Here is a 12,479-nt window from a genome sequence, read left to right as displayed (position 1 = left end):
GAGATGAGGAGGAACTCCATCTTGCAGTGGGTGGTGAATTTGTGGAACTCGGTGCCCCATAGCGCGGTGGAGTCTGAATCATTTGAGTTGATTTGATTTATTATTGTCACATGTATTGCTATACAGTGAAAAGTATTGTTTATTGCGTGCTTTACAGATAAGGCATACCGTTCATAGAGAAGGAAAGGAGAGAGTGTAGAATGTAGTGTTACAGTCATAGCTCGTGTGTAAAGGAAGATCAACTTAGTGCGAGGTAGGTCCATTCAAAAGCCTGATGGCAACAAGGAAGAAGCTGTTCTTGAGTCGGTTGGTACGTGACCTCAGACTTTTGTATCTTTTTCCCGACAGAAGCAGGTGGAAGAGAGTATGTCCGGGGTGCGTGGGGTCCTTGGTTATGCTGGCTGCTTTTCCAAGGCAGCGGGATGTGTAGACAGAGTCAATGGGTGGAAGGCTGGTTTGCGTGATGGACTGCGTTTCATTCACGACCCTTTGTAGTTTCTTGTGGTCTTGGGCAGAGCAGGAGCCATACCAAGCTGTGACACAACCAGAAAGAATGCTTTCTATGGTGCATCTGTAAAAGTTGGTGAGAGTCGTAGCTGACATGCCAAATTTCCTTAGTCTTCTGAGAAAGTAGAGGCGTTGGTGGGCTTTCTTAACGATAGTGTCAGGATCGGGGGACCAGGACAAGTTGTTGGTGATCTGGACACCTGAAAACTTGAAGCTCTCGGCCATTTCTACTTCATCCCCATTGATGAAGACAGGGGCATGTTCTCCTTTGTGCTTCCTGAAGTTGATGACTATATCCTTCGTTTTGTTGACATTGAGGGAGAGATTATTGTCGCCGCACCCAGTTCACCAAATTCTCTATCTCTTTCCTGTACTCTGTCTCATTATTGTTTGAGATCCGACCCACTATGGTGGTGTCATCAGCAAACTTGAAAATTGAGTAGGAGGGGAATTTGGCCACACAGTCATAGGTGTGTAAGGAATATAGAACACAGCCTAGTGGGGCACCGGTGTTGAGGATGATTGTGGAGGAGGTGTGGTTGTCTATCCTTACTGAGTCAGGTCTGTGAGTTAGAAAGTTCAGGATCTAGTCACAGAGGGAGGTGCCGAGCCCCAGGCCACCGAGTTTGGAGATGGGTTTCGTAGGAATGATGGTGTTGAAGGCAGAGCTGTAGTCAATAAAAAGGAGTCTGATATAGGTGTCTTTAAACGGTTTCATTAAATGTTTCAAGAAGGAGATAGAAATATTTCTGATTTAAGAAACACAGGTTAATGGGATATGGGGAACAGATGGGGAGGCGGATTTGAATGGACCTACCTTGTATTATGATCAGCTTAATACAAGGTAGTTCCATTCGAAAGTCTGACAGCGGCAGAGAAGAAGCTGTTCTTGAGTTGGTTGGTACGTGACCTCAGACTTTTGTATTTTTTTCCTAATGAAAGAAGGTGGAAGAGAGAATGTCTGGGGTGCGTGGGGTCCTTAATTATGCTGGATGCTTTTCCGAGGCAGCGGGAAGTGCAAACAGAGTCAGTGGGTGAGAAGCTGGTTTATGTGATGGACTGAGCTTTGTTTACGACCCTTTGTAGTTTTTGCAGGCTATGGTTAATTCCTTACTTAATTAAAGGTTTGGATTTATCTAATTTTCATTATATTTCAAAACTTTATTTTTACATTTATCTCATGTTCTGAGCCAAGCTTACCCATTTTTAATTCTTTGCACAGATCTCAGTTCCATATCAGTTGTCACAGCTAAGTTCCTTTCCTTTCTGGAAAGACGCCATGTTCTTTCACTGGCCACTACATCCGGGCAATTCCTGTGAGAGGGGTGGGTGGCACCAGAATTTCTCTGCATGGAGGAAGAGGCCATGATGTTCCACGAGTAATCCAGAGGCCTAGGCTGTAGGCTCTGGGGACACAAATTCAAATCCACACAACAATTAATTCATTAAATTTAAGATTTGAAAGCTAGTCTCAATAATGGTGACCATGAAACTATCGGTCATCATAAACACTCATCTAGTTCACTGATATCCAATTAAGAAAGGAAATCTGCCATCCTTACCTGGTCTGGCTTAATGAGACTCCAGAGCCATGGCAATGAGTTTGACTCTTTAACGGTCCCCCTAGCCTACCTTTCAGTTCAAGGGCAATTAGTGATGGGCAACAGCTGCTTGCCTTACCAGTGATGCCCACATCACATGAATTAATTAGAAAAGAGATGGCACAATTGGATATGCTTGTAGTCTGGGAAAATGACACACCCCACATCTCTTTGTCAGAAGAATGTTATAAGCATCATATAATGGATTCTTGAGGGGGGGGGGGGGGCGGGGACGGGGGGGCGGGGGAGGTAATAAATTATTTTATTGGGATTGCTTGGTTTTCTTCTTTGAAGTTATATCATTGGGCTGCTCCATTTTTTGTAGGTCCTGTTTAAATGACCGCCTCTGCATTGTGTTATGGTTCAGGTCAGAAACTCTGAAGTGTTTTATGAAGGCCGCCTGAGTCATACGTTTTGCATCTTTAATTTGGTTAGGATAAGCGTGATATTTTCCAGGGCGGCACAGTAGCTAGCACTGCTGCTTCACAGCACCAAGGTCCCAGGTTCGATCCCTGGCTTGGGTCACTGCCTGTGCGGAGTCTGCACGTTCTCCCCGTGTCTGTGTGGGTTTCCTCCGGGTGCTCCGGTTTCCTCCCACATTCTGAAAGACGTGCTGGTTAGGGTGCATTGATCAGAACAGGCGTCGGAATATGGCGACTTAGGGAATTTCACAGTAACTTCATTGCAGTGTTAATGTAAGCCTTACTTGTGACTAATAAATAAACTTACTTTTTTTTCCTCCTCAGGTGGGATTCAAATGACCCACTGGGGAGCTTTTATCAAACAAAGTTTATTTAAGAATATAGTTAACACGTATAGTAAGAAAATTAGCAAGAACTTTTAACAATTACAAACAAGAAATAAAACAACTACTATAATGTATAACCCTTAATGAATATCTCTAATGTGTTCTAATTCAAACCAAAATCCATAGACATCAAAAACTCCTTTTCACAGGTTAAACACAGCACAGACTACTGTTCACGTGATAATAGAAATTTGAGTCCTTTGGTTGAAGTCTGCAGTTCTCTGGATTCACTCCAAGCTGATTGAAGACAAGGCAGCTTCTCAAAGCACTCTGGTCCAGCCCCTAAGAACAACAGATTTTCACCCTTCAGGAAACAAGTTCTTTGTGGTAAACCACTGTTAGCTTATTACCTGTATATGTGACATGCCTGGACACATCCCTGCCGGCCCTACCCGAGACTCCTCCCCCCCCCCCCCCCCGGTCCAGATATAAAGGCGACTGCTCCCCACCCCCCTGCCTCAGTCTCTGGACCAGTTCATCGGCATGGGTGTGCTCCACGTCTTTTGCTAATAAAAGCCTTGCACACAAACTAGTCTTTGCTCGATTGATGGTGCATCATTCTTGTCCTCAGCTAACCACAGAATTTTCAAAACAGCAAAGAATGAGGGAAAACACCTCTCTTCAGCTTGCTTTTCCTTCTAAAGCTAAAACTCAAACCCGCAGCTCCAAACTGAAACTGAAAACCAATCCTTGTCACCAACCTGCCACAGTTTTATTTTCTCCTTCCAACAATGACATCACCGAAGGTTGTGAGCATGAATTTAAAAAAAACTCTTACAGATGCACTAACATCACAACTGCATGACACTGCTACAGCGTTCCGGGCCGCAGGCAAGGGTAGTCATTGTCGACGTACCTTTACAGCCACAGTCAAGGTACTGTGGATCATATTCATCCCAATAGTTTTGTATGGGATCAGCAACCTTCACCTTGGGCAACCATGGGGATCTTCTCAACATCAACCCACTGTTTCCCAGGTATTATGTTGTCACATAACATTAGTGTGTTTAATAATAATAACAACTTGCAGTTATATAGTGCCTTAAATGTAGTAAAACATCTCAAGGCAGTTCACAGGAATGTTAGCAACGAGCCACATTGGGAGTTATAAGGACAGGTGACCAATAACTTGACCAAGTAGATAAATGCAAATTCCTGCGGATGCTGGAATCCGAAACAAAAGCAGAAAATGCTGGAAAATCTCAGCAGGTCTGACAAGAGAGGGAACAGAGCCAACATTTTGAGTCCGGACGACTCTTGCTAAAGTAGGTTTATTTTTCAGGAGGGGATAGAAGTGGAGAGGGCTGAGGGAGAAACTTCTTCGGGCCTCAGCACCTGAAGGCATGACGTTTGGCGAGGGGACAATTAAAATCGGGGGACATCAGGGGGCCAGAGCTGGAGGAAGGCAGAGATCTTGGATGACGGTGAGCTGGAGGAAGGCAGAGATCTTGGATGACGGTGAGCTGGAGGAAGTTACAGAGGTGGGGAGAAGTCAGTCTGCAGAGGGATTTGATGAATGAGAATATTAAAATGACGACATTGCCAATCTCGCAAATTCCTGCTCCAGGACCTTCAGCGATTCTTACGTGGATGTAGCATAGATACAAAGTTCCATTGGGATTCATTCGTATTCAGGTTTTCGTTGCTTTTTGAAATAGAATGCAATGTCTCTGTCCTCTATTAAGTTTAACATAGAATTGGTATGACCCCTCCGACCGGAATGTTCTTCCCCTGTTTCTCCATCACTTACTGTACCAGTGTTGGGTTAAGGTCTTCTTGGTGTCGAGATGGCTGAGGGCCATCTGAGGGCGACACAGTGGCACAGCAGGTAGCACTGCTGCCTCACAGCGCCAGGGACCCTGGTTCAATTCCGGCCTCGGGTCACTGTCTGTATGGAATTTGCACTTTCTCCCCGTATCTGCGTGGGTTTCCTCCGGGTGCTCTGGTTTCCTCCCACAATCCGAAGATGTGCGGGTTAGGTTGATTGGTCATGCTAAATTGACCCTAGAGTTAGAGGGATTAGCAGGGTAAATATGTGGGGCTACGGGAATAGGGCCTGGGTGGGATTGTAGTCGGTGCAGACTCGATGGGCCGCATGGCCTCCCTCTGCACTGTAGGGATTCTATAATTCTATGGCTGCAGCCAACTGAGCTTGCATTAGTTCTGAGAACTTCATTTGACGCCTGCGGCATTCTGTGCACCCTCCTGGGTAACGAGCTTGGGAGAATTATTGCATATGTATTTTCTTTTATAAAATGGTATCTTACGCTCTATTGTGCTCATGGGTTTAATTTTATCTTCAAGCTCCATCACCCCTCGCAAGGTTTCCGTTTTGGGACGGTTCGAGAGAGCAGTGCTGAGGATTACGTGAAGAAGAGTTTCCCGGAGATGAATGAATATATGAGAAGATATGATGTGCCAACGACACCAGATGGTGTGAAATACTTGAAGTAAGTACTACATCCTCGTCCACACTGTCAAACTCCTTTGTCTCCTGATACTAGGCAATCTTGTGTGCACTGCAGTTTCCTCCCTTAATGCTAAGCAATGTGTACTGTGAAGCGTAAGGACATCTTTGAATAAAATATAAAACTATTGGCAATACTTCGCAGGTCAAGCATTGACTGGGAAGAGAGAAACACAGTTAACGGTTCAGGTTGATGTTTCAGTGAATGTAATGTTTCTCACGTTATTATGTTCACTTGTTTAATACCTGCTGGGTTTGTCCCTCCATGTTTCTCAGCCCACTACAAGCATACATCGGGCATCTTGTAGCATAGTTGGTAGCATCCCTGCCTCTGAGTCAGTAGCTCAGGGTTTGAAATGCCATGCCAGGACTTGAGGACAAGGGAAGGTGCCTTCATAAAGTGGGCCAAGTGAGTTGAGTGCGAACTCACAAATGCTGCCAACATGCCAACGGCAGGCATTAAGAGCAGGAGGGATTCCTGGTTGGCCATGTGATGGAAGGAATGTTTGAGATTCTACCATTCCAACCCTTAGTTCCAGGCTACAACATGCATGAAGAGACAAAGTGCAGGATTTTCCAGAGGTGCCCGCCTGACTTCAATGTATCTTTACATGATCCACGCCTCCGCCCGTTAGAATTCCATTGGTGGGTGGGTTGGGAGAAGTCAGGCCAAAATGTCATGGAATTCGATGTGAACGTGGCCCAGTCCATCGCGCAAACCAGTCTCCCATTCATAGACTCCGTCCACACTTCCCACTGCCCCTTGGGGTAGCAACCAGCATAATCAAGGACCCCATGCACACCAGACATTCTGTTTTCCACCTTCTTCCATTGGGAAAAAGATATAAAAGTCTGAGGTCACATACCAACCGACTCAAGAACAGCTTCTTCCCTGCTGCCATCAGACTTTTGAATGGACCTATCTCGTATTAAGCTGATCTTTCTCTACACCCTAGCTATGACTGTAACACTACATTCTGCACTCTCTCCTTTCCTCCTCCCCTATGTACTCTATGAACAATATGCTTTGTCTGTATAGTGCAAGAAACAATACTTTTCACAATATTCCAATACATGTGATAATAATAAATCAAATCAAATGAATGTGGCGAAATTGGCCAATAATGCCAAGATAAGTAGGACAGTGAGTTGTGAAGAGGAGATAAAGAGATTTAGATAGGTTAGGTGAGTGGGCAAAAATTTGGCAGATGGAATATAATGTGGGAAACTGTGAGCTGGTCCCTTTGGCAGGAAGAATGGAAAAGCAGTGTATTATTAACATGGAGAAAGTTTGCAAAACTCTGTGGTACAGAGGGATCTGGATGTCCTGGTAGATAAATCATAAAATATTGGTACACAGGTACAGCAAATTATTAGGAAGGTGAATGGAATGTTGGCCTTTATTGCAAGGGGAATAGAATATCAAAGTAGCAAGTTTTATTGCAGTTGTACAAGATCTTGGTGAGACATCTGGCGTATAGTGTATTGTTTTGATTTCCTTCTGTTGCGGGTTTTGATGTCAGCCTTTTAATTGATCACAACTTTACCCTTCAAGTAACCAGACCAAGTCACAGAGTTCTCTTAAACAGATATTTTAATGCAAGCAACAGCAAGGACACTGGAAAGCTACAGCACACACCCCTGTAACTTGCCAGGTTCTGCAAAACATAGGCAATTCCATTTTTCTAATTTGATTACAAGTAATTAGCATATACCAATCACAATCGCTTTACCCTTGCTTCATTATAATATCCAATCAGTGTGAAGGCTTACACAAGTTAACATGTTACAGCTCAGTCCAGTGTCTGTGGATCACTCACTTTCTCCTAGTTACAGATGTCTGATTTAATGAGCTTTGCCCAGACTAATGGCCTCAAAGCCTGCAACAATTTGGCAACGGGATGGGGTTTCGCTCAGGCCGCTGGGGAGAGCGGTGATTATCAATCATCTCTGATTAATACTCTCAGCTGAATGCTACTTCCAAACCAGCAGCCGATTTAACGAGTGAAATCCAAGTCCAGAGTAAATCAGACAGAGGGAGGTTTCGGGGGGTCGATCCCTTATTGACATCAGCAGCAATGGCCTCTGTAGTTGAAGTGTTTGCTTTCACAGGTGGACTCACAAAGCAGAACGGGTCCTGGGGGTGAGGGAAGGCTTCTGTTTTCACCTTTGAGGTACAGCAGTTGGAGTTCTTGGTGGCCTGATTTGGTACAGCAGTCCGATAGCTGTTTGTGGAAAGCTTTCTCAGTCTCTCCCTGTTCAGAAGCAGTTTCTGTTTCAAGGTGTGGCTATTTCTTTTGGCAGCTCCCAGCCTTTTCTTACCGGAAACTGGCTCTGAAACTGACAGGCTGTGCTTCAATGATAGATATTGGCCGTTCAAACAGCCTTTCTCCCGCTTGGGTTTTTGTTAGCTTTTCATTAAAGGTCCTCATCAGTCAGCTGTCCCTGTTCTGAGAGAAACCCACCAAGTGAAAGCATCTTACTTACGCTTGTGGAACACTCATTGAATCTCGTCTTTTGTGATCCTTCTTGAGATAAGCAGTTTGATAAGGTTTTCGAACCGTCACAAAGGCGCCAGGTTTTCTGTCCGTACGTCCCTGTTCGGCACAAAAGGCTTTTTAAAAAGTTGTTTTTCTTTAGCAGACCTGTGCTCTACAAAGCTTTAAAACCATAACGTCATGTTTGTGACAAATGCAATTAGCAGTATTCTACTTAAACAAGAGCTGACGGAAACCTGAAGTTTTAAGTTTATTTATTAGTGTCAGAAGTAGGCTTACATTAACACTGCAATGAAGTTACTGTGAAAATCCCCTAGTCGCCACACTCCGGTGCCTGTTCGGGTATGCTGAGGGAGAATTTAACACGGCCAATGCGCCTACCCAGCATGTCTTTCGGACTGTGGGAGGGAACCGGAGCACCCGGAGGAAACCCACACAAACACGGGGAGAACGTGCAGACTCCACACAGACAGTGACCCAAGCCGGGAATCGAACCCGGGTCCCTGGCGCTGTGAGGCAGCAGTGCTAACCACTGTGCCGCCAAAGGCAAAGGTGACCATCTCACTCTCTGTCTGTCTGATTGACGCTCTACATTTGCACGGTGACAGAGTGGTTAGCACTGCTGCCTCACAGCGCCAGAGACCCCGGGTTCACTTCCCGATTTGGGTCACCATCTGTGTTCTCCCCGTGTCTGCGTGGGTTTCCTCTGGATGCTCCAGTTTCCTCCCACAGTCCGAAAGACGTGCTGGTTAGGTGCACTGGCCATCTAAATTCTCCCTCAGTGTACCCGAACAGGCACCGGAGTGTGGCAACTAGGGGATTTTCACAGTAACTTCATTGCAGTGTAAGCCTACTTGTGACACTAATAAATAAACTTGAATTTGTGTTCAGGTGTCTGATGTGGGACTTGAACCCACAACATTCCAACTCAGTTAAGTGCTACTATTGAGCCCTGGTAGACACAGTTTGAACCATTTAGCTGTTCCTTATTTGAGTTGAAATGTTACATCAGATATAATTTATAAGATATCTTCCCACTTTTAATGGCAGATCTTACATGATCCCGACCAAAGATCTGAATGAATGCAACCAAGCAAAGTATTTTGTTAACACGAGATTAATGTTTGTTGAAATGCAATGACGTACATGCTTTTTCAGCTGCAATCTATTGCTTTAGAAATCATACAAGTTGGTTATTCATAAATTATTTTTCAATAAAAGTAAATTATATATTGATTGAAAAGGTGACACTTCATTTTGCATTTAAAAATCTGTTTATTGATCAATCAGATGAGTAATTGTGTCTGCTGTTATTATACATTGAGGGAACTATGAAGTTGATACAATGGGGTCGGCAGATCAGTATTATTGCCTTCATAAGACTACCTGCATCTGCTCCAAATCAATTGGTTATATACTCCTGGCAATTAATTAATTTATTCAACGATTTCAATTCTTCAATGCACGCCACGGATAAATTTGGGATGTAAATTTTGTGCTCAAAGACGGCACGGTGGCACAGTGGTTAGCACTGCTGCCTAACAGTGCCAGGAACCCGGATTTGATTCCCGGCTTGGATCACTGTCTGCGTGGCGTCTGCACGTTCTCCCTGTGTCTGCATGGACTTCTTCCGGGTGCTCCGGTTTCCTCCCACACTCCGAAAGATTTGATTTGATTTGATTTATTATTGTCGCATGTATTTACATTCAGTGAAAAGTATTGTTTCTTGCGCGCTATGCAGACAAAGCATACCGTTCATAGAGAAGGAAAGGAGAGACTGCAGAATGTAGTGTTACAGTCATAGCTAGGGGGGTAGAGAAAAATCAACTTAATGCAAGGCAAGTCCATTCAAAAGTCTGACAGCAGCAGGGAAGAAGCAGTTCTTGAATCAGTTTGTACGTGACCTCAGACTTTTGTACCTTTTTCCAGATGGAAGAAGGTGGAAGAGAGAGTGTCTGGGGTGCGGAGGTCCTTAATTATGCTGGCTGCTTTTCCGAGGCAGCGGGAAGTGTAGACAGAGTCGATGGATGGGAGGCTGCTTTGTGTGATGGATTGGGCTACGACCTTTTGTACTTGCGCTGCTTCGGTGCATTGGTCATTCTAAATTCTCCCTCAGTGTACCCGAACAGGCGCCGGATTGTTGCGACTAGGGGATTTTCACAGTAACTTCATTGCAGTGTTAATGTAAGCCTACTTGTGACATTAATAAATAGCAAATAGATCCATATCAAGGCACTCCAGAGGAAATTGGATCATGATTTGAAAAGGAAAAATGTTCAGGGCAACGAGAAGGTAATGGGCAGGACTGCACTAGGGGAATTGCTCCTTCAGAGAACCAACCAAACACGACAAGCCGAATGACCTACTTCTGTGCTGTTGTCACCATTCTATGATTCCATGTGGCTGAACTCTTTCAAAAATGATAGAGAAAAAATAATAGAGATCATTGACTAGTTATTTCTGTACACAACTGTCCTCAAGAAAGCATCCAGCAGAAGGCTAGATGCAAATGTGGAGTGAATTCTGTGCTGCGGATTAAAGATGTGAACTTCTTAACCTAGGAATGATCCCCAGAGACTTGATGCCTTTATAATGGACAAAGCACTGTTAGACTATGAGGTTTCAATCGATGCTGATTGCAAGTTACTAACCGTTGGAAAACCTTTTGCAATTGAAGGTATGCATTTCTTTACACACATTCAGATAAGTGTACAGCAGATCTTCACTGGTGTTGCTCAAGATTGGTCACATTTACAAGAAGGGGAATTAATGCACGTGAATTTGTAAATCTCCCCAAAGGTAATGGATTAAGTGTATTTTTCTTAATTGGTTCCTCGAAAAAGCCAACAAGCTTTTACTTAGAAACTTATGGTTGATATTTATAATTTTTAAAACAACTGAAGTCTGCATGCATGCATTTCCTATTTACAATCCCTATTTTCTGTCATCACATTTTTATCATGCCTTTGTGCCAGTTTAAATTCCTCTGTTCAAATTTAGAATGGAATTTGTTGATGTAAACTTGTCACCCTGTAATTACACCCTCCTAGAACATAGAACAGTACAGCACAGAACAGGCCCTTCGGCCCACGATGTTGTGCCGAGCTTTATCTGAAACCAAGATCAAGCTATCCCACTCCCTCTCATCCTGGTGTGCTCCATGTGCCTATCCAATAACCGCTTAAATGTTCCTAAAGTGTCTGACTCCACTATCACTGCAGGCAGTCCATTCTCTGCGTAAAGAACCTACCTCTGATATCCTTCCTGTATCTCCCACCATGAATCCTATAGTTATGCCCCCTTGTAATAGCTCCATTCACCCGAGGAAATAGTCTTTGAACGTTCACTCTATCTATCTATCCCCTTCATCATTTTATAAAACCTCTATTAAGTCTCCCCTCAGCCTCCTCCGCTCCAGAGAGAACAGCCCTAGCTCCCTCAACCTTTCCTCATAAGACCTACCCTCCAAACCAGGCAGCATCCTGGTAAATCTCCTCTGCACTCTTTCCAGCGCTTCCACATCCTTCTTATAGTGAGGTGACCAGAACTGCACACAATATTCCAAATGTGGTCTCACCAAGCTCCTGTACAGTTGCAGCATAACCCCACGGCTCTTAAACTCCAACCCCCTATTAATAAAAGCTAACACACTATAGGCCTTCTTCACAGCTCTATCCACTTGAGTGGCAACCTTTAGAGATCTGTGGATATGAACCCCAAGATCTCTCTGTTCCTCCACAGTCTTCAGAACCCTACCTTTGACCCTGTAATCCACATTTAAATTAGTCCTACCAAAATGAATCACCTCACATTTATCAGGGTTAAACTCCATTTGCCATTTTTCAGCCCAGCCTTGCATCCTATCTATGTCTCTTTGCAGCCTACAACAGCCCTCCACCTCATCCACTACTCCACCAATCTTGGTGTCATCAGCAAATTTACTGATCCACCCTCCTGCCAATGGTAGCACTGTGACAGCTTAATTGTCTCTCCCAGCTCCTTAATCTGTTTGGTAGAAACTCCAACCATGCAACCAGCTCTTTGGAGTGAGTTTCAATTCAGGTGGACATCAGACTGTCCTGGAGCAACCACCCTCTCTGCAACCTCCAACGCTCCCCGTTCAACACTCTCCAAGGCTCCAGCGGTGATACCTGATGGTGACCTCACTGAATTACAAACAGCAGCTACTGCTCCCGGTGGCGTTGCCTGTAATGGAGAGCTGCCAGTCTCTGATTCTCTGGAAGCTCTCACTGGGAGGATTTCCACCCTCCTAATTATGTGGGAGGCTCGCCATGCCCACTTAAACACCCGATTGTGCACATACAGCCCAGCAGCCTCTGGTGTTACACATTTCCCACTAGAGGGCTAAACCTGTGTCACCCACACTAAATTCAGCCCAATGTCTGTTCTATACACTCAACTGTCTCGAGATTACTCGATGAGTATTGCCATGAACCACAGGAAGTCTGAACTCACTTCATTTATGGGATGTGTGTTCAGAACCCAGCTGATTTTAAATGTGCAAGTATCCCAAAACTCAGATGGATAATTGGGACACAGTTCTTCTTGGTGTATATTTTCAATTTAGTATAATAGGA

The 12,479-nt window shown here is 44.4% G+C and overlaps 1 protein-coding gene across 1 annotated transcript in view; it reads left to right on the top strand.

Annotated features, from left to right (window-relative positions):
- Positions 1 to 12,479, top strand: part of grin3a (glutamate receptor, ionotropic, N-methyl-D-aspartate 3A) — a 152,045-nt gene that overhangs the window by 107,131 nt on the left and 32,435 nt on the right. Inside the window, exons 4-5 of the mRNA XM_078215308.1 lie at positions 5,221 to 5,366; positions 10,443 to 10,558. Coding sequence (XP_078071434.1) covers positions 5,221 to 5,366; positions 10,443 to 10,558 — 262 coding nt within the window. The remainder of the gene's footprint in view (positions 1 to 5,220; positions 5,367 to 10,442; positions 10,559 to 12,479) is intronic.

This window comes from Mustelus asterias, chromosome 6 (genome assembly GCF_964213995.1).
Source record: "Mustelus asterias chromosome 6, sMusAst1.hap1.1, whole genome shotgun sequence".
NCBI lineage: Eukaryota > Metazoa > Chordata > Chondrichthyes > Carcharhiniformes > Triakidae > Mustelus > Mustelus asterias.
This window is presented reverse-complemented; position numbering and strand designations above follow the sequence as displayed.